The sequence below is a fragment of the Magnolia sinica genome, chromosome 10 (genome assembly GCF_029962835.1).
Source record: "Magnolia sinica isolate HGM2019 chromosome 10, MsV1, whole genome shotgun sequence".
NCBI lineage: Eukaryota > Viridiplantae > Streptophyta > Magnoliopsida > Magnoliales > Magnoliaceae > Magnolia > Magnolia sinica.
This window is the reverse complement of record NC_080582.1, coordinates 7,040,046-7,062,273: the sequence shown is the minus strand read 5'-3', so window position 1 is coordinate 7,062,273 and position 22,228 is coordinate 7,040,046. Positions and strand designations below refer to the sequence as shown.

The 22,228-nt window shown below is 41.1% G+C and overlaps 1 protein-coding gene and 1 long non-coding RNA gene across 2 annotated transcripts; one reads left to right on the top strand and one right to left on the bottom strand.

Moving 5' to 3' along the window:
• The first annotated feature begins 504 nt into the window (after positions 1-504).
• Positions 505-1,015, top strand: LOC131257883 (uncharacterized). Its single transcript, XR_009177686.1, has 2 exons — positions 505-695; positions 821-1,015. It is a non-coding gene; the product is annotated as an uncharacterized LOC131257883 (long non-coding RNA).
• A 1,732-nt stretch (positions 1,016-2,747) lies between these two features.
• Positions 2,748-15,761, bottom strand: LOC131257882 (glucan endo-1,3-beta-glucosidase 5-like). The gene is made up of 2 exons (XM_058258811.1): positions 15,246-15,761; positions 2,748-4,007 (listed from the first exon to the last, which is right to left on the bottom strand). The coding sequence occupies exons 1-2, from the start codon at positions 15,596-15,598 to the stop codon at positions 2,894-2,896; spliced, it is 1,467 nt and encodes a 488-aa protein (XP_058114794.1). The 5' UTR covers positions 15,599-15,761; the 3' UTR covers positions 2,748-2,893.
• Positions 15,762-22,228: the final 6,467 nt, after the last annotated feature.

Sequence of the window (22,228 nt, the reverse complement as noted above, 5' to 3'; positions counted from 1 at the left end):
CCGCCAGATGGTGGTGTCATTGCAAGTACTCTTGAGAAGGTGGTGTATATGTCAATCTTAGCCATCTATCTCCTGGGCCCTATCATGGATGGCTCATCTGACAAAATTCACACCTAGAAGTCAAAAAATGCTGAAAATACACCGTGAGGCACCATTTGTTTTCTGCTGTCGCATTGAAGGCAACTGATCGGATGGCTAGGTTTATCCAATCAATGTGGGCTTTAAACCATTTTGTATCCAAAGTAAGGCCTACAAGATGAACAGTCCAGATTGACACATCATCCTTCCATGTGTGCTGTGGAGAGTTTGCTCTACCATCTGCCTAGATGGATTCGAGTTTGAGAAAAAAGCGAGTGTCTCTTAGAGATGAAGTCAACGGTCAACAAAGAGGGGATGGGGTCACAGTCAGCAGTCAATGCCAAACGCGTGCAAGAATGATAGACATGAGAAAATATTGTATGATATAGACTCGAATTTTTCATATTTACAATTGAAGCTTAGTTTTCATCTATAAATAGATTGTAAGACAATGGTTTTTTATCATCGGAATCCTTTGAACTATAGAAAGGGAGAAAAGATGGTGAGGAAGGAGAAGTTGGTTATTGTTCTCACCTGGGTCGTGATAGCCGCATTATTTTTGGTGAGCTCAAATGCTGCTAGCTCTCAGACCGCTGAGTACGTGGTCCATCCTCAAGGTGAGCTTCAACGAGTTCTAATTATTTTTAGTACATGTATGACATTTTTTTCTCAATTTCCTTGATTATCTTATTATAATGCTGATTATAACTCCAATGGCTTGTGTTCATTTATGATACGGAAGGTTGTCGTTGCTGTTTTTTTATTATGAAGCCATTAATCCGCTGTGGCAAGGTGTGCTGTGGCGACGGATGCTGTTAGCCATCACTCAGACTACTGTCATGTTCAGGAATTGAGAGGAGCTTTTCTTTTTCTTTTTTAACCCTGTTTTTGAAGACTTTATTCTTCAAGAGTAATAAGAACAGGCTAGCTTTTGTGATGTATTATGTAAGAATAATGTTGGAAGTTTGATGTCAGGTTTGGCTTCTTTTTTTTTCTTTTTTTCTTTAAAAAAAAAAAAATTTCTGCTCTACCATTTGAGCTACACATACCGTGTAAGGTTTCGATGTTGCCTCAATCGAAATTTCCTTAATAAAGAAGGGATCAAAACTAGTAATATGTACTAAGAAAGAGCCATATTTCCATAAGAGATTCTGATTATGTAGTGTAGAACAAAGCATTTACTGTATACATGGCAAAGCTACATGGGCCCTGCAGGCGGATAAAATTCTAAGTGGACCATACCACCGTGAAACAGTGAGAACAATGATAACCACCTTACTAGGGCCCACCATGACGGTTGTTTGCCATCCAACCTTATTCATAAGGTCATATAGACCTATTCTCAATGGTAGGTGTTCAATCTCCATTGTTTCTTGTGGTGTGGTCCACTTAAGCTTCGGATCTGCTTCATTTCTTGGATCATACCCCCTAAAATGATATGAAAATATGAATGGATGGCGTGTATAAAACACATACATTGTGATAGAGCCCAAAGGACTTTACCACGTATACACCACCACGATGTGTATGCTGTCTTCTCTCCTCCGCAAACCGTTTCTTTCCATGGCAGGAGGGACGCGGTTTAGCTACTGACGGGTTAAGTAGCCAGTTTGGCTACCGAAGTGACATCACCAAGTTCTCTAGGCTCCATCAGGATGTGTGTGTTGTATCCACACCGTCCATCCATTTGGAGAGATCATTTTAGCACATAAGCCAAAGAATGAGTTATATTCAAATCTCAAGTGGACCCCACAACAGTGGGGACAATGACATCCACCGTTGAAACCTTCCTAGGGCCCACCATGATGTTTTTTTAAGATATAACTAGTTCATAAGTTAACACAGACATGGATAAGGGAAAACACAAACATCAGCTTGATCGAAAACTTCTATAGCGTTTAATCCCCACTTGTTTTTTTTCTGGTGGGGTCCACTTGAGCTTTGGATCTACTTCATTCTTTGGCACATGATGCCCTAAAATGATCTCTCCAAATGGATGGACAGTGTGGACACTGTATAAAACATCATCTACATATGAGTAAATAGCGAAACAGAAGTGCACGGTCCACCAATCAATGGCTTTTGCATATGTATTTTTTCAAAAGAATGATGATTATGATGAGGCTAACCTAATGCAAGGAGTTCACTGCTTCAAACCATTCAGCCCTTTTTGTTCTCTATGCATTACATGCGCATACATGATGTTAATGCAAAGTTCTAAAACTTGGTGCCGGGACCCAAAACTCAGCTGAGTCAACTCAACTTGAGAAGATTTCAATCTGAGTCACCACAATACTCACGAGTCAACTCAACTTGAGAAGATTTCAATCTGACTCGGCTCATTGATAGAGTCAACTCAAAGCAACTCGGCAGACTCAAACCGACTCAATCAGTTGGTGATTACTTTTCCTGCTTCTATCAACAAACCATGAACTTGGTCCATGACCATGTATGCCAATTTTCATATTCATAAATGGCCATTATTACTTAATTATTCTTATTAATTTAACAACTAAATATCAAGCTGAGCCGAGCTGAGTCAAGTTGAGTCTTCGATCTGACCAGACATGGCCGGACATTGAGCCAAGTCATGCTTTTGGGTATTTGAACTCTAGAGAGATTATCAAGAAGGATGTTTTAAGAATACTCCATTCAAACATTCATCATCATAGAGCAAATACATAAACTGATATATATATATATATATATATATGAGCAGTCTTTTTTCCTCCTGCATGTATATATATATATATAACTTACAACAAGTTTCAAAGGGGCAGACACAAAAAACCCACATAAGAAACCATCTCCCCTGTTACATAGACCCCCAAATTCTCATTAGCAGAAACACCCACAAGCTCATAATACATGCCCCAAATAAGCTCCAACACCCCACAATGCTTGCCGAACTGTTTTCGCTGATCCCGACAAGAAATCGGCATTCCCCAATCGAAGGGTCGAGAAATGTGACCATCCCGAGGCCATCAAAATCACAACTCCGCGATTTCTGTTTCTGTAACTGGTAGTAACTGTTGAAAGCATATGAAATATTTCCCTTTGTCCCGATCGCATTGCACGACCCGCCATATGAGAGTGTGGTGCAATCTGCGACGCTACATGCCAGCCTCATGTGATTGGCTACACCTGAAAGATCCCGAGATGGGTCTGCAACACACCACCTTGATGGAAGGTATTGAACGTCTCTGGCATTCTTCAATATTCTATTGCCCAAGCCAAGGTTCAATGGGTACTTGGCCTGCCCATCGAAAGAGAAAATCCCCCAGTGTCTTTCGAAGTTCCCGGGCAGTATGCTCTTTTGCTCCTCGTCAAGTAGACTGAAAAGATAGATATCCATGGGCGGGATGCCCGGTCTCAACGGAGTTCCTTTGTTGCTCAGTACATGTTTTATCAGGCCTTGATTGAAGGCCCTTGCAGCACTGAGATTCGCACTTACTGCACCATCCGATGGCCAGCCCACCTCACCGATTACGATGGGCATCTGGCCATAACCAATTCTATTAAGGGCCGCGACCAAGGTGTCGAAATTGCCGTCAAATGCATTGGAATAAACATTCGGCCCATCTATAATGGCATGTGAAGTTCCATCAAAGAAGGCATAGTCTTGCGGGAAGTCGGTGCTCTGATACAGGCTTATGAAGGGGTAGATGTTGACAACAAAGGGGGAGCCGTTTGTGTTGAGAAAGGAGACAATCTGGGTCATTATCTGAGTCAGCTCAGGTCGGAATGAGCCCTGAGAAGGAAGTGAAGATTCATATGCATCAGCATTGCAAGGAACCACTAGCTTTACAAAGTTTGCAAGATTGGCTTTTGCCAAGGACTGCTGCAGGTTGAGGAGAGCAGGGACGATGACAGACTGATATTGGCCTTGGTAGTTTGAGAGGAAAGGCTCATTGCCGACCGCAACATACCTGCAATAATTTCGTAGGGGGCTGTCAAAAATCTCAAACTCTCAAGATTTACAGAACTAGTCTACAAAACATAGTTAAACAGTATTCTTTTTTGTCATTTTTCTTTCATTTGTTCACATCACCTATAAGATTTGCTCACATCATTGCAAAGTGGATATTATGTCTTCTGCAAGTTTTGCAGCATTCTCTAAGCTTTTCACATTGCAAGGGAATGCGCAAATACATCCACCATCAATAAATCTTTACCTCTGCTAGTGCCTGCCTAAAGATGAAAATTGGACACAACAGCCGCATGTTGATTTCATGCATGAACTTTTGGTCTGCTAAAGCAGAATCTGGTTGGCGACATGCCCGAGAGAACAAAGGGTTCTATTATGCTCAACCACCCACTGGGACTGCCAATGGACCAGCCTAAAACAGGCTAAGGCATTGCCAAGTCTGGCTCAGTTATTAACAGGTTAAATGCTCAAGCCCAAGCACAACCTGGTGGACCTCAGGATGAGGATGGGCCAGGCCAAGGAATTCCCAAGTCCGGCCTCATTGTTAAACAGGCTAGATCCTGAAGCTCGAATCAGACGTGATGGACCTCAGGTTAAGATCGATCCATGCAAAAAATGGCAAGCTCGAGCTCGCCATGGTTTAGGATAGGGAGAGAATGGGTGCGTGGGGCGGCTGGCAGTGACTGTCACTAACTTCCCATATCATCGCACCAAGGGCTGAATGTATCATCCGAAATTGACCCTCTCATGATCCATACCCAAAGCAATCATGAAAGTGCTGCCCCTTGACAGTTTGATCTCTCTGATATGCCCAAGAGATGTGAATCTCTCCTCGTCAGCCAGCACATTACTTTTCTCCCTGTGGCAAGATGACATATGCAAATACTTGAAACTATATGGGTAGTGTTCTGCTCCTCATTGACAAATCATTGGAATTCTCTACAAAGCAAAAACCACTTCCCCTGTCTTTGAGGAGTTCATTCAACATTGTTCTCTAGTAATCGATCACCAAAACATCTCTGGCTATATCTCCGATGTTCCCATTGCTACTCCCCCTTCCCCAACATCTTCATCACCAACCCCATCTAACCATGTGATGGATGCCCCACTCCCACTGTCTTTAAAGTTCTGCACATGTGCCATCTCCTCACCTGAAGGAACAGTCCATCACATGACTTCCCAATATTAATTCCAAAGGCAGCACCTTCCCTTTTCTTCCTCTCCTCCCCATTGCACCATCTGGCTGTTGGAACCTTTCTCCAGACTTCTATCTTCCCTCACACTGGTCCTACCTTCACCATGTCTATCCCAAAAACAGCTCTGAATGCCTGACCAGATAATGTTCTGCAAGAGCCTATGTCTGTAATCGATTATGTCCAATGCCATTGCCGTCACAATTTCTGATTCATATAGGTACAGAAGAAGACACATCTTCAATAGAAGAACGCAACTAGGAAGAAGTCGACTCATTGAGGAAAGGAAGGTTTCAACGTGTGATCATGATTCATGAATTCAAGTTTTTACCAACTAGGGCAGAATGGCGAAGTTGGTATGCAACAGTCCATGGATGGTCAGTCCAGTCAACCCATTGTCAATGCTCTTTCCAGGGCCTCAAGAGACAGAAAATGTTACAAGGATCTCACGTAACAATTGAAGCATTTAGACAGGGATCAACTCCGAAGTTTTGTGAGGGAAACTAGCTGGAATCAAGTTTTATCCTCAATCAAGGAAGCGTGATGCAAATAGGTACTTCAGTTTTTGCCACCGAGGCTATGACCAGTACTTTAGAGTCAAATGGTATGAAAACACAACAAAACAATTCTGTTGGAAAAGGGTATTCAATAACAATAATGGTGGCTTAACAGCCAGCCTTACGGCTGTTATGATACAGGCCATAAACACCATTACATCCCTGTAACATCAAAAAAAAAAAGGGACAAAAATGTGTCAGCCCCCTATTGGACAGTTGCGGGCATGTATCAGCTTCATATTGCCGTTACAGGCCCTTTTTATTTTTATTTTTATTTTTTCAGAACAGGCATTAGATGTATCGCATATCAGGGCCACCGTTACCATCACATTTCATAACTGTTTTTAAATACCATGGCTGGAAAGGTTCTCCAGTTCGCTAACTAGCAAAACGCAAGAGCATGTGATCTGACAAGTGGCGAGAAGCGAACTCCATTAGTTTGGACCTTTCTGGGACGTATTTGAAGTTAACAGTGTTAGATAGGAATAGTTTCTTAGAATTTCTCTTGGATTCAAAATTCTCGTTGTTTAGGTTTTTGAATAGCATTATGTTTTGATAGATGAAAATAAGTAGAAGTTTGGTTGAAATATGCCTACTTTCTACTAGGGTTCTTACCAAGGTGTTCTGTATCTGTTACAATATGTATAGGTAACAGCTATGACCGTTACGCGATACAGGGGTGAAACAGGGTAGTTAGTTTTTTGGGACCATATTGGTTTTCATAGGGGCTGTTACAGGACATAACAACCATTATCACCGTAACGGTTGAAAAACGGCCACTTCTTTTTTATGTAAATCCTTTTTTTCCCTCGTTTTTCCATTTTTCTCATTCCAAAAACTTTCCTACATCATTCTACAATAGATTTTCAACACTCATACTATAGTTTTTAGGATTAAAATAGTAGATTGAAGTGGTTCGGAGTCTTCAGACGAATATAAGCTCTAAGGGCCACTTTCTCAAAAAAAAAAAAAAAATCGAAAAAAGTGGTATATATGCATTTTCTTTCTGATTTCTAATTCTAATGCTTGATTGTATTGTGGAAACATTAGAGACACATAACCATGTTCAGAAATTCACCAGCCAACCCAATACAACACTCTCACCAAAAAGTGAACCATTACACTACCATAAACATGTTCAAAACAAAAAATGAATACAAAATTGGACTATTTACGATATTCTAAATTTTCTAGATATTTTTCAAGAAAAAAAAAAAAATTAACCGTTACGAAAGTCGTATCGGTCGTTACGTCCTCGTATTAGCCGTTACAACCGATACCCTTATTTGTAACTGATACAGAATGCTTTGGTTCTTATGGTAAAAAATAGGTTGTCATAGTTTGAGTTGGTTCCAGTTGAGTTTGAAGTCTATAAATATGTGAATTGCTTTGCAGAGAGAATTAGTTGGGTTATCTTATTTTAGAGAGATAGCATTAGCAGTTTTATTTTGAGAAGGCTAGCTTCCCAATCCTAGCTGGTTGCTCCCTCACTATCCCATCAATCCATTCATGTGGATTTTTGTGTGTGACCAACCCATGCCCAGTGACTTGGTCGACTCCTATGGTGCATTAATCGACAACAAATAATGTTTCTTCCTCGAGATTTTACAGATTTCAAAGTTGTGAGATCTTTGGATCATCTTTGAGAGTTGAGCGAATCCTTTCTTGTTGTTGGGTGAGTAAGTCCCCATGTCATACATTGTGTTGCTACCACCATTTTCAATCAAGCAATCATCTTTTTCTTTCCTCTCTACTATTTGCTTTAGTATTTTCTTCATCTTGCTTGTTGGATTAGCATCAATTGGTATTAGAGAAAGTCGATCTTCATGATGTGAGAACAGAGCCAATGCCACCTTACGGCTCCATTCGAAGATGTCCATCTACATGCCGAAGTAGAGGAATTGAAACAAGCCAAGAACTAGCTTCAATGTATGATGGAGGAAGTTTTGCATAGACTCCTGCTCAAAGCCCCACGAATGACCAAATGACTCAATGCTCCCGATGTGTTCAATGAAGAAGCATGCTCCAATTCTTTAAATTCTACTAGAGCTCCATCATGACAAGCTCCGCCATAACCAACTTGGGTGATGGTGCGACTCGCATGTGCTCTAGAAAACGTCGACAACAGCATCCAGATGGACGTGTCACTTTGATGGTAAACTTGACCCCGAATTTTATTGTAATTGGGTTACTTCTTTGGAAACTTTCTTTAGCTGAAAAGAATTATCAAAAGAGAGGAAACTTACTTCAACAATATGGGCTCCGCCGTGTAGGAGAAGAGATTGAAGAGTTTGTCAATCTTCTAGAATTTCTTTTCAAGGCGCAACCCGTGATTTCATATTAGGATTTGGTGATATGGTTAAAAGAAAAGATTCTCAGTTAAATCATTTTTCCATATGATCAGAGGCAAAGGGAGTAGTGAAGGAGTCAGTCGGACGGCTCATGTGTGGCGTTATGGTGCTCCTCCAAAGGTAGTTGCTTCAGCGTGGCTCATGTGTAAGAACAAGGCGTTAACAGCTAAGAATCTTCGCAAAAGGAAGATGGTTCTCCTGAATGTATGCGTATTATGCTATCTGGATGAGGTATCAGTGGACCATCTCTTTATTTACTGTTCATTTTGCAAAAAGGATGTGGGATTGTTTCTTCAATTTTTTCATAATAACATGGGTTTAAACGAGATCTATAGATTAGATTTTGTTGATTTGGCATGGCGGTGGCAAAGGAAAGATCGGGGAAAAAAAATTGACGTCTATGTCTATTAGCGCGTATCTGGTCCCTTTGGTTTGAAAGGAATAATCAATGTTTTAGGAATCGAAATGGGTGAGTATTAGAGGTCTTTGGAAGGACTAAAATGCATATGATGGAATGGGTAATTGCTTCAAAGGCAATTGTCCATTTCCCTGATAATTGGCTAATGTTGTAATTTTTCTTTTTCCTATTTTTGTTGTTTCTTTGTATTCTTTAGAATACAACCTCTTATCAATGAAATTATCAATGTTCAAAAAAAAATAATAATAAATAAATAAATCTATCCATGATGAGATGGTTTTACACCATTTAAGTAGTCTCCAAGAAGCCTATCAAATGACCTTAAAGGCGGAAGGCAAATTAAATAGGGCCTCTTTTAAGCGGTTTGAGAAAAACTTCTAATGTTAAAACTCCCCAAGATAAGAAGGTTGTTACACAGTCTAATGAACAACCCAATTCACGAAATAGGGTAGGAATTAAGGAATGTGTGGCTACCTCACAAGAGAGACATTGTAATGAAACCCAATTAAACACATGTTTTCGATATTATGAATACCCCAATTCATGGGAATGGGTAGGAACTAAGGAACATGTGGCCACCTCAAAAGAGAGACACTACAATGGAACCCAATCAAACACATGTTTTCAATGTGGAGAGAGATGACATTTAACTTAAGAGTATCCTCAAAAGAAAGTTAGCAACCGATTGAATTTAATAGATGAAAATGATGATGGGGTTGTCTATGACTTTGAGGATGACAATGAGCCCTACTAATAGGTGTGTGAGCCCGATGGTGGCTAAAAGTCTTGTGATAAGATGAGTCTTAACCACTCCTAAAAGTCAACAAAATGACAATTGGTTGTGAGGCAACATTTTTCACACTTTTCATACTGCTGATGGTCGAAAATGTTTGGTGTTGATTAATTTGGAAAGTTGTGAAAATAGTTGCCAAAGAAATTGTAAATAAGTTAAAATTAATATGGTTTCCAAAGAAATTGTAAATGAGTTAAAAATAAAATGTGGAAAGGCAATCCAGCCACTACAAAATTTCTTAGTTCAAAAAAGGAGGTGAAGTCCCAATTAATGAAAGGTGTTTGGTAAAATACTCCATTGGTAAGTATTGCGATGAACTTTGGTTGAATGTCCTACCTATGGATGCTTGCCACATATTACTTGGGCGACCATGGCAAAATGACCCGGATGTTCATCATGATGGAAAAAAAAATGTTTACCTCTCAATGAGGTAAAGTATGTATTAACTCTTTTAAAGGGAATATTTCCTTGTGCTCCTAAAGAGCAACAAATTAGTCTTTTGTCTCTAAAACATTTTGAAGTGACTTGTAGGAAAGGACCCTTGTCTATGCCCTTGTGGCCCAAGACATCCATAAATAAGAAACGAGAGAAATATCCCAACGCATGGTAGAACTCTTAAACGAGTTTTACTATGCTACATCCGAAGAGCTAACGAATGCATTAGCACCCATGCCTGACATCCAACACTGAATCAAATTGGTGTTGGGGGCCACATTACCGCACTTGCCCCCTATCGCATAAGCCCTACGGAGCATGCCGAAGTCCAAAGACAAATGGAAGAGTTGCTTCCCAATTCCCCTACTTAATGACATGTTAGATATATTACATGGTACAAAGGTCTTTACAAAAATGAACTTAGAAGTAGATACCACCAAATTTATATCCAACTGGGTAAAGAATGGAAAACCGCTTTTAAAACTTGGGATAGCCTTTATGAATGGCTTCTCATGCCATTTGGATTGTCGAATGCATTGAGTGCCTTCATGAGACTCATGAATCGAGTTTTGAGACCTTCTGTTGGAAAATTTGTGGTTGTTTACTTTAATGATATTCTTATATTTAGTTCTTCTCATCATGGGCATACTAATCAAGTGCGTCAAGTATTTTTATTTTTATTTTTTTTGAAGACACAGGGTGTCCCCACCTCTTTTTTGAAGTGAGACTAATCCCTGCGGATACATGCAATCACCCACAACCACATGTATCGGGTAAAGCCAAGGAGGGGAATCGAACCCTCACCTATAGGGAGCAAAACTATGGTGAAGACCATTTGCTCAAACCTCGCTGGGTAATCAAGTGCATCAAGTATTGCAAGAATTGCGAAGGGAAGAGCTTTATGTCAATCTCAAGAAGTGTGCGTTCATGACCGACAATATGGTCTTTTTTTCTTTTTTTTTTGAAAGATAACTGATTTAATTAAAGGAAGAAGAACACACACTACAAGAGGGCTAGAGACTGCTAAGAAAGCAGAAGCAAACTAGGCCCCTAAAAAAAGAAAATCAGGATCTTTAAGAACATCTATATGGGAGGCCCATTCTATGATCAGGCATTTAGCTTTGGAGGCAACTATATCAGGGGACTTTGATTCATTTCTAAAGCATCGGTTGTTCCATTCTGTCCACACGGACCACCATGTGGCAAGGATCGCCATCCGCCACAGCCGAGATTTCAGCTTGCTAATTCTGATGTCGTGCCAGGCTTTCAGCGGGAGATCCATGTCTCTTGGGAAGCACTAGCTGACCTTGAAACAAGAGAGGAGGTTTGCCTAGATAGTCGTAACGAACAGGCAGTGGATGAGCAGGTGCTCAACTGTTTCTTCAGCTTTCAAACAACAGATGCAGACATTTGTTAGGATCATCCCTTTTTTTCTAAGGTTGTCCACTGTGAGGATTTTCCTGTTACCAGCCAGCCAACCAAAGACCTGCAGCTTCGGAGGGACAGGATACTTCCATATGAAGTGGGGCCTGTGCGTGACAGAATTGGAGGGTTTGGAAAGAAGCAGCTTGTATAGCGATCTGACAGAGAACCTGGAAGAGCTGTTTGCTTTCTAGATGAGTTTTTCACCACTTGTGTGATTTGGGCTAGCATTTTGAATGAAATCAAGCAACTTCACAAACTCCTCAATTTCCCAATCCTCCAGATTTCTCCGACATTGCAGATTCCACACTACTTTGTCAGCTGCAATTGAGTAGCAATCAGCGATAGTGCTGTCTTTCTAAGCAATCATGGAGTTGCCAATTCTGAAATCGATCACAAAAGTGAGAAACTTCTACGGCTTAGCACATTTTACTAGACGTTTAGTAGCATTATTGACCCTATGACTGGTTGCATAAGGGTCAAAGACTTTATTTGGACTCAAGAAGCCCAAGAAAGCTTCAACATAGTCGAGGAATAGCTAATCGAAGCACCTATGCTTGCTTTGCCAAATTTTAGTGAAGTGTTTAAGGTAGAATGTGACGAATCTCACATAGGTATTAGGGTCTTTTTAAGCCAAAAAAGGACACGCAAGAGCCTTCTTTAGCAAGAAACTCAATGATGCTAAGAGACGTTACTCTACATATGGCAGTGAGTTTTATGCTATAGTTCAAACCCTACGCTTTTGGCATCACCACTTGATACATGAAGACTTTGTGTTATACTCCGATCATAAGGCCCTCCACTTTCTCAATACCCAAAAGAAGCCTAATGCAAGGCATGTTAAGTGGATATTTTACCTACCCGAGTACACATTTATGATCCACCACAAATCTGGTGCATGAATAAAGTGGCAGATGGACTTGGTTGTAAATCTTGTCTACACAAGACTTATATTTTGAGGTGATTAGATTTGATTCACTACCAAAAAACTATAAGACCAACCTATATTTTTGAAAATTTTGGAAATTTTACAAAATTTGGTAAAATGTCAACTTTAGCATTGTGAAAGATTATCTCTTCAAAGGGAACCAACTTTGCCCTCCTGAAGGATCCCTACGACTCCAAGTCATCAACAAGATACATGGTGATGACTTAGGGAGCTATTTTAATCGAGATAAGACCATTGCTATGGTTCATGATCATTACTATTGGTCTCAATTAAAATGCGATGTGGAACAGTTTGTTTAGAAATACATGACATGTCAAAGAGATAAGGGTAGGCAACAAAATTATGGCTTATGCCAGCCCTAGCTTATACCAACTCATTCATGGGAAAATATTAGTATGGATTTTATGCTCAAGTTGCCAAGAATACAACAAGGCTATGATTCTATCTTCATGGTAGTTGATCGCTTCTTTAAAATGTCACATTTTATCCCATACAAGGATGTGAACCAACGTTCAAACCGAAGTTGTTAACCGATCCCTTGGTGATCTACTCCGATGTTTAGCAAGTGATCACCCACAACAATGGCATCTCTTGTCTTGTCCCAAGCTGAACTTGCCTACAACAACTCTAAGTGACAATCTATTCAAAGGATTCCATTTGATGTAATTTATGAAAGGAAAACAAACCATATCTTGAACTGAGTATTCATTCCAAAGCTGGAAAAGAGTAGCATAAGAGCCGAAGAACTTCTCAACCACGTTCAAGAAATCCAAGAACAAGTTCGAGCCAACCTAAAAAGTGTTAATGATCGATACAAAGAAATCATCGATGTTCATCGCCGTCACTTAAGAGTTCAAAGAAGGTAATTTAGTTATGTCAGAGTTGCAAAAAAGAGTGATTTCCAACATGTACTTGTCACAAATTGAAGAATAAGAAAATTGGTCCATGCCATGTCTTTAAAAAGATCGAGCCAAACTCATGTTGGCTTGAACTACCCGAAGGAATGGGGATTAGTCCCATTTTCAACATTGATGACCTTTAGCCATATCATGGCAATCCAAATTAATCTCCACCGAGCCTTGAAAATTTAAGCATACATTTTTCAATTGGCTCATCCGAAATCATTGATAGACGGTTTATTAGTACAAGATGAGGTACCTACACTCCATATTTTATCCAATGGAAGAACATGACTAGATCCAAAGATACTTAGATCAATGAAAAGGAGTTGTGAACGAAATCTTACCAAAGAGCAATGAAAGAGGATCTCCAAGCTAAACTCGATGACAAGTTCTTTTATGAGGGGGAAACTGATGCAAAAATATACAGAGAGGGGTTGAGTACAAGATGAGGTACCTACACTCAATATCAAAACCAGATCCAAAGATACTTGGATCAATGAAAAAGAACTTTGAGCCAATGAACAAAATCTTAACGAAGAGTAATGGAGAGAATCTCCAAGCGAAACTCGATGACTCGTTCTTTCATGAGAGGGAAATTGATGGAAGAGGGAAATTGAATTGATGGAAAAGTCTCTCTCTCTCTCTCTCGTATTTTCTTCTCTTTTGCTTGTTGGATTGGCATCAAAATGCTTTTCTTCCTCCATCATGTACTTGAAACCTCATTTTTTTTCTTTTCAAAGCATAAAACTTACACTATGCCCAGCGTTCACTAATTAACAGACATCTACGCATCCAAATACCTTTTCGGGCTACTTCTCTTATTATTGCTCGGGTTATCTTATCTTGGAAATTTATATTATCAAAATATCCTCCTAATCTGCTCTATCTAAATCTCCCATAGTGCACAATAGAACCATGCCATAAAAAGGCATTCTACTCCTACAAAGATATATACAGATCATGCCCTATTCAGTATTTGGTAATCGGTTTCTGAAAATTTTCAAACCCCAGCAAGAACTCATCATCTATTTCAGTAATTTTGAGAAACAGTACCAGTTTTCACAGATCAAGAACATCAGTTTCATATGATTTCATTCCTCATCATCCATGATTTTTCTTTCCACTTTTTTAGCATTTTCATACAACCTCTTAGAATGAAACTAAACGATAAATTGTAGTTCTTGAGCAGGCGTATCTGGGCTTTTCAAAGGATCCTCTGAGGGTGGTTCCTTCTCAATCTCATGTATCCTTGTCCTAGGGCAATTCTATTGCGAAGCTATCTTATCTAGGAATGGCATAGGTCCAAATTCCTACACTAAATTCTAGTTCAGGAGACGGTTTTTGAAGAGTCAAGATTTATACTTAAGGATTCTCCATGGTTGAGCTAGAATAGAATCACAAGCCCTAACAACTTCAAACCCTTGTAATTGGTCCTAAAATTCAAGACCGCATATGAATGCAGACCGGTTCATCAGATAAACAATCAGTAAGTTGAGAATGTTCATCCCTCAATCCTCCCCAATGACCATTGTGGAATTTCAAGATGGGTATCTTTAATTTTCAGAATCCACAGTGATTGGGAATCAAAACCACAATAATGGTTTTCCAGAAACTCCATCACAAATGGATTATGTAAACAAACATGTCCATGGGATTCCCACTCTCCCGCCTGTATAGCTATTTCATCAAATAACTACTCAGTTATTCGCACAAGCAAGCAAGATCCATGATGCTCACCAGGCGGGCCACACCAAGGGATTGAACTAGCCCAACAATCTGAGCAATGAATATCGACTATTGGTCAAATTCGTTTGAACCTTTCATTTCTTTTTCCTAAAGCCAGAGGTTCAGATCATCTAACCCACCTGATTTTTTGGGCCAGGGTACACATCCATGGTAGTACCCACCTGACGATCGGTCTGGATGGACAGAAATGTACCACTTGTACAAGGGAGCAGTGACTAGGGGTGAGGATCAGCATTCATTTTTTAATTCACCCAAATTTCATTCTTTTTCTCAAAATCATCATCCAATTCCTTCTATTTCCTAATATTACGCAACAACATACCAAAACAATGCAGTAACAATCACAAACAGCTCGAATCCAAACACATCAAAAAGAAATCAATCAAACCAAGATGAGAAAATCCAACCACTCATCAAAACAGAACACACCCAAATGAAATTACGATGAAACTAATCAGAACCATCCAAATTACCTGATATCAGCGCCGTTTTTCCCCGCATAAATCGACACATTCTCCCTCACCCACAGATCAGCTGCGGCAGCCGAAGACGCCAACGCCGCCAGCATATCATTTGGGATCCCCACCATCACCTCAATACCACTTCCCATCAGGGCCTTCAGGCTGGTGGGGTCCGCGTCGAAGAGCTTCACCTTCGTGATTCTGTTCTGTTTCATGAGATCAACGACGACAGAGGGGGTGAGCCTGTGAGAAGAGATGGTGCCCCAGTTCACACCAATGGCTGTTTGGGCTGGGATGAGGGAGGAGAAGAGGAGGAGGAGAGAGAGGAGGGTGGAAGCTGATGAAAGGTGGGGCTTTTCTGCCATTGCTGCAAGATGGGTGGCTGAGATTAGAGGGTGGGAGATGGAGGAGTTTTGGAGGGTTTTGAGGGCATTTTGGGAAGGGAATGGTGTGAAGGAGGTTTGGAGGTCGGTTGGGTAGCTGTTGAGAGTGTCGGGAGATGTAGAGCCAGTTTAACTGCTGCTAAAAGGAAAGGAGGGTCGGGGTGATGACAGAAATGACCCTGGCTCTTATTGAAATTACGTAAATCGCATGTCCTTTTGTCTGTTTTATCGGTTTTGAGAAGAGGGTTTTGTGAATTCCACACGCGTGATAGGCCTGGCCATACCCACGTAGGCAAGCGTCCCAATATAGACACGTGTGAAACATCTGAGACTCCCATCTAGTTGGAAATAGTGTTCAGCTCTTCTGCCTAAAAAATCAGGCTGTTTGGCCTCAATGTAAAATCGATGGCTGGAATAATTTTTGCCAGCCATCCATTGTTTCGTATAATGTGGCCCACCTGAGTCGTGAAACGGCTTGATTTTTAGGCTTCGAACCGGACAGAATCAGTCCAGGTAGGGGTTATGTGGGGCCTCCACCTGAGATTTGGATCGTCTTAAGATTACATTGTGGCAAAACAGATGGACGCTGTGGATATACACAAAATTCATTAAGATGGGCCCTACACTAGGTTACTACCCAAAGTTGATGATACCCACCGTTGAGACCTTTTTCAGGGCACGCTGATGTTTATTTGTCATCCCATCCATTGTCAGAGGCCATATAAGTAGAGCCGGGCGGGCTGGCCCGACTTGATTGGGCTTTGAAATAGATTTAAGATGAGCTCGACTCACCGAGTTCAGCATGCCTAACCTGATCTGAATTCAGGTCTATCCTGGACTAATCTAGACCCAGTTGAGTTAAATGCTACTAGTATCCACCAGCTGAAGTCACAGCTCAGAACTTAGGTGTACTTGCTAGAATTGCAGTCTCTTCATCAATTACACGGCATCTCATATTTGAAACGCAAAATCTATGTGTGTATGAGTCGAGTTTCAAATTGAATTGAGTCAACACCGAATTGGATTTTGTGTTGAGTTGAGTTAATAGATAACCTGAACTTGACTCAGTTTGAGTTTGGATTTGACAATGTCCACTCAATTTGAATCGACTCATTCACTCGGTTTGTATCGGGTTGTGTTTGAACGAGTCAGATGAGTCAAGGTTACCGAGTCGAGTCATCAAGTGCCCTGCTTTACTTGAATTACCTCATGTTTGCACAATCCATCAATCTTGTTTTTTAATTCATGTTCTTTTAAAATAATCTATAAAAATAAATGAACAACATCAATAAAATGCATATATCATGGCAGCCTCATATAATTCTTCTTAGTCTAAATCTGACCAAGTATGCCTACACAAGAGGCAAGATTGATTGAGCGAGATTTAATTAGGTAACGTGCTGCTGTCAGATGACTGGGCAAAACATGTTTCAAAGTGCACTCAATAGTTGAAGTTACACGGGCATAACCAATCCAATCTGACCCTATCAGGGAATCGGATATATTGCAGGACCCAATCCGCCGCCTCAAACGTGGAGCCTAGATGGTGGAAAGACCTTATCGTTTACAGGTGGCCTGTTGAGGATTTGGCAATGTTCCCATGCGCGTGTGGAACTAGCAAAGCTTTAGGTTGGGCCGAAAGGATTACCGCTTCTGCCCCACCACATGATTATCCAGACCATTCATATAAAAGATACTGTAGCATATGGTGTTGCTGGGGTCAATTAAAAGCTGGTTTCGGTGGACCGTTGAGTTTAAGTCACTCATTGAGAACGATGAGATCCCTCGTGAGTAGAGTTGGGCAGGGACCACCTGACTCGCCTAACTCAACTCGTCCAACTCATTCGGACCCGGCTCAACCCGAGCTGAATGGGTGAGTCGGTCCGAACCGAGTAGGTTTCTCCCAATCTGAATTCAATCTAAGTTGAGTTTGAATTACCCAGTAACTTAACTAGAAACCCGATCTTGTTGGACTCAACTTGAATTCGGGTATATATATAATAAAAAATCCTGACCGATCCCAAACTCTAATTTCCTCCCTCATCCTCATCTTCTTCCAATACGGGCAACCACTTACCTCCATCACCTCTCTCTCTCTCTCTGAATCAGTGCCAACTCAAACCAAACCGACTTTGTACTTTTTACCGGGTCGGACTCAATCCGGATTAGTCCAAGTCAGACCCAAGTTCGGATTGGTTTAGGCATGCTGGACTCGAAACCGAGTCGAGTCGAGTTCGGGTCACCTATTTCAAAACTGGATCAAGCCGAGTCAACCCTAACTCGCCCAGCTATACTCGTGGGTGAGTTCTTTTTCTGCATATGGTGTGGAATTCTTTTCTTTAAATTTTTTTCTGGACTGGCGCGCGTACTATCTACGCGCGCGGGCATACGCGCTTACGCGCGGGCGTACGTGCGCGCGTACTATCTACGCGCGCGTACACGTGTGCGCGCGCGCGCGCGCGCGTGTAATTGGGAAGCGCCTTCGGCGGACTGAGCTACAGACCCTGCGGGGCCCGGAGGTTATTTAAACCCGGAGACTGATCGTATCGCTTCGCTCCCGCTTCGCTCCCGCTCGCTTGTTGGCGCTCGCTGCGGCTCGCTTGCACATTTGCGTTTTAGGCGCTGCGCTCGGGCTTCTCTCTCGGGGAAGCCCTACGCTTGCTTTTTCAACATAAATTTGTTCCACAAAAAGTTGTAACTTAAAAAATGCGCTGTTACGCGCGTGCGCACACGCGCAGAGAACTGTTATACGGGTATCCCGGAGGTGAACAGAGCTGGCAACCCGCCCTCCCCCTTAGGGGGTGTGTTGCCCTGCATCTAACATGTAGATGTGACTACAGAGAATCTTAAGATAAGATTCTCTGTAATACCATCTATCATATACAGATCTTAACTATTGATTTGATTAAAGAAAAGTGGCCTTTCTCCACCAGTACTGTTTCAACTTATGCCATGTAGCACATGTGTGGCAGATCCAGGCCGCTCCTTAGGCGGACGGCCATGTTGGTTTGCCGCGTGAAACATGTAAGGTCCGGTAATTAGGTGGGCCACACAGATCACACAAATATGTCAAACATGGAAAGTTGGTTACTTCCTTTTCAACAGACCAACCACTTTTCAGTACTCGTGTGGGCCACCTAATGATCACACCAGACATTTTTTCCCGTCCACTGGGGTCCATCTGCAAAATAATAAACTCCCCAAAAAATAAAAAGTTCGAGAATCATGCAATTGGAAGGAAAGTCAGTCCAGTGGACCAATTAGGTGACGTGCTAGATTTGAGATAGATTAATACAATCCGAACCGTTCATTCATCACATTGCCTCAGAATTAGATCACAGCAAAAAAAATCACAAAGATCAGAAAATCTAGACCACATAAATTTCTATTATAAAATATTTAAGTGATTTTTGTACACCCGTTTTTCAATGGTTGGGATTCTGATCACTCTCGATTTTTCGAAGTATGGCAATCGTCCATTCACGTCTAACATCAATCAATGAATGGTTCGGATCATAATGTGTATAAGCCGCGTGTACGGTGCAGAACGTAGAGGAGGTGGACTGGATCCTCCTCTCACGAAAACACCCAACTTTCTTGAAATTTACAGTCATTCATCGAGGGACGCGGATTGGGTACTACCCCACCTGTCCCAGCCCCGAAAAGGCAGGACTCTGAGGGGCCCACTGTGATTTATGGGTTTTATCCACACCGTCCATTAATTTTTTTTCGTACCATTTTAAGGGATGATCCCAAAAAATGATGAATATATAAGGCTCAAGTAGACCACACACTGTAGATTAAATTCTTACCATTAAAAAAAAAATTGGAGCCGTAGAAGTTTTAATCAACGGGAATATTTGTATTTTCCTTCCTTTCAGGTTTATATAACCTTATGAAGAGGTTGGATGGCAAATAAATGTCATGTTGGGACCTAGGAAGATTTTAACGGTGGACGTCATTATCCCTGCTGCTTCCTTTGGTGTGGTCCACTTTAGCTTTGGATCCGCCTCATTTTCTGAGAAAACCCATGTATCACGGTGGGCCCCTCAGATCCCTTCCTGTTCGTAGCTCGGCACAGGCGAAGGTAGTACCGAATCTGCGTCCTTTTCAAATAGTGTTGTTTTGTCTGGTAAAGCAAAGCATCTGGGACAGGACGGATTAGGTAATGAGGAGCTCACCACAGGATACTCTGTGGGCCCCACCATAATGTATGTATTTCATCCACGCCATCCTTCCGTTTTTTCAACTTATTTTAGTGCATGAGCCTAAAATTAAAGCATACTCAAAGCTTTGGCCGGGTGGATTGGCAGGGATTGGATGGTATTAGGGTGGATGGCATGGATTTCAAGGTAATGATGGTGTTGTCAGTGGATTGTATTAAAATCCATATGATTGTTATATACCGGGATTGCTATATGGAGTCTGTTTGGCACGCCCGGCCAATCCGGGGATTAAACCTTCCCATCCCTTCCAATCCCAAATCAAACACGTCCCAGGCAAATTGAATTAGGGTGAATTGAATGGGATTTAAAGGTACTGACGGTGTTGTCAGTGGATTGTCTTAAGATCCATGGGATTACTATATCCCGGGATCAGATCACCTAGTCTGTTTGGCACGCCCGGCCAATCCCGGGATTTAACTTCCAATCCCTTCCAATACCATCCAATCCCTTCCAATCCGCCCGGCCAAACGGGCCCTAAGTGGACTACACCACGGGAATCAGTGGCAATTAAACACCTACTGTTGGGACCTTATCAATAGGTTGGATGACAAATAAACATCATCCGTGGGCCGTAGGAAGGTTTCAACGGTGGATGACGTCGCTATCCCCACTGTTTTCTTTGGTGTGGTCCACTTGAGAGTTGGATGTGCTTCAATTTTAGGCTCATACCCTAAAATGTTAGGTACAAACGGATGGAAAGAATGGATAAAACGCGTACATCACGGTAGGCCCCACAGAGCATCCACACCACTCTATAGTCTGGTGAGCTCCTCACTACACAATCCGCCTCCAGCATGCATGAACTTGGACCGTTGAAATAAGTTGGACAGCGGACACAAAATTCACTGAGTGAAGTTAGATGATTAAGATCGTTAGATCAGTCTGAAGTATGGCCCACGATTTTGAATAGTCCTGATCACTTACACGTTTCCCACATATAGCGGATAATGAAACACCACAACTTAAAAAGAATCCATGGGGCATGTATTGTATTTTGTGCCGTCTGTTTGCAAGAGCGATGCCCATGGTACGGTGAAGTAGACCGTTGATCTGGCGGGTCCAATTGTGGATGGACCATCCAAAAATTGTACCCAGTGAGATAATCCTCCCCATTCCACGGTGGCTTACGTACAAGCATCTTAATTAAAACACATCAATGGTCTATATTTATCTAAATGACTATGATTTTGGAGGTAAAATGTGGCCCACTTGAAGTGTTTGTTGGGATGTGCTCAGAAATGTGAAAATAATTTTTAAAAATACGGAAATAGCAGGGTCCAATTTGTCGGGAGGATTACCGAGCGATCATCACCGTACATTTGCCTGTACTGTGGGAGACCTACTGTTGGTGGTCAATGATTTTTTTCTTTTTCTTTTTTTTTTTTTATTTTAAATGGCACCATACCCTGGCAATCCAATCAGATGGTTTCGATGAAACAAGAAAAAAAAAATTTCATTAAATCATTGACTATCTAGAGTCTTTATATCCATTTTTATCACACTTAGATGAACTAATGAGAGACTACCACATGTTAGCTGCTAAATATTAATTTGTATGAAATTCTACTGTCGTGGTGAGAATATAATTTAATTCTGGCCTTGCACATCCAGATCAAACGATTTAGAATGACACGTGGGAGGCAGGAAGGGCTTTGTGGAGCCCATCATGATGTATGGGTTTTACCTATGCTATCCATTTATTTTTTCAGACTATTTTAGGGTATAAACCTAAAAAAAATGAGGTAGATCCAAGGCTCAAGTGGGCAACACAGTTGAAATTAAACTCACTATTAAAAACTTCTTATGAGTAACAAAAGTTTTGGATCAATCTGATATTTGTGTTTTTCCTTCATGCAAGTCTACATGACCTTATGATGGCCCCTAAGAAGGTTTTAACAGTGAGTTTCATTATTGCGCACAACTTCCATCGGTGCAGTTTGCTTGAGCATCCGACCTCCCTAATATTTAGATTCATATCTTAAAATGATTTTTTTTTTTAAATGAATGAATAATATAGATAAAAATCATATATCACGAGGAACAGACGCAATCTATTTCAACCGATCGTTCAAATCTTTCATAATGTTGAAGACTACGCAAGGCTACCATCTCTTAAAAACCGATAAAAATAACAATGCTTCAGTTCTTACATCATTAGAACTAAACCTAGTTCTACATTATCCGTCCATCATGAATATTTATTTATTTTTATTTTATTTTACTTTTAGCCTCCATTGTTGTTCATGGCATGAGGCTTTAGTTTTTAATACTTGGTTTACTTCTCCACCCTTTATCCATAATATCTTGTTGAACGAAAGATTGTGAGGCTTTCTACTACATGCTAGGTGATTATTACATTGGGCATCTCGTCATGGTTTGGTTCACA

Bases quoted from the DNA above. Each gene is read 5' to 3' on its own strand.
- LOC131257882 (XM_058258811.1), bottom strand. From the start codon at position 15,598: ATGGCAGAAAAGCCCCACCTTTCATCAGCTTCCACCCTCCTCTCTCTC. The intron at 4,008-15,245 runs GTAATTTGGATG...AAATTATTGCAG, and splicing joins AAAAACGGCGCTGATATCAG to GTATGTTGCGGTCGGCAATG.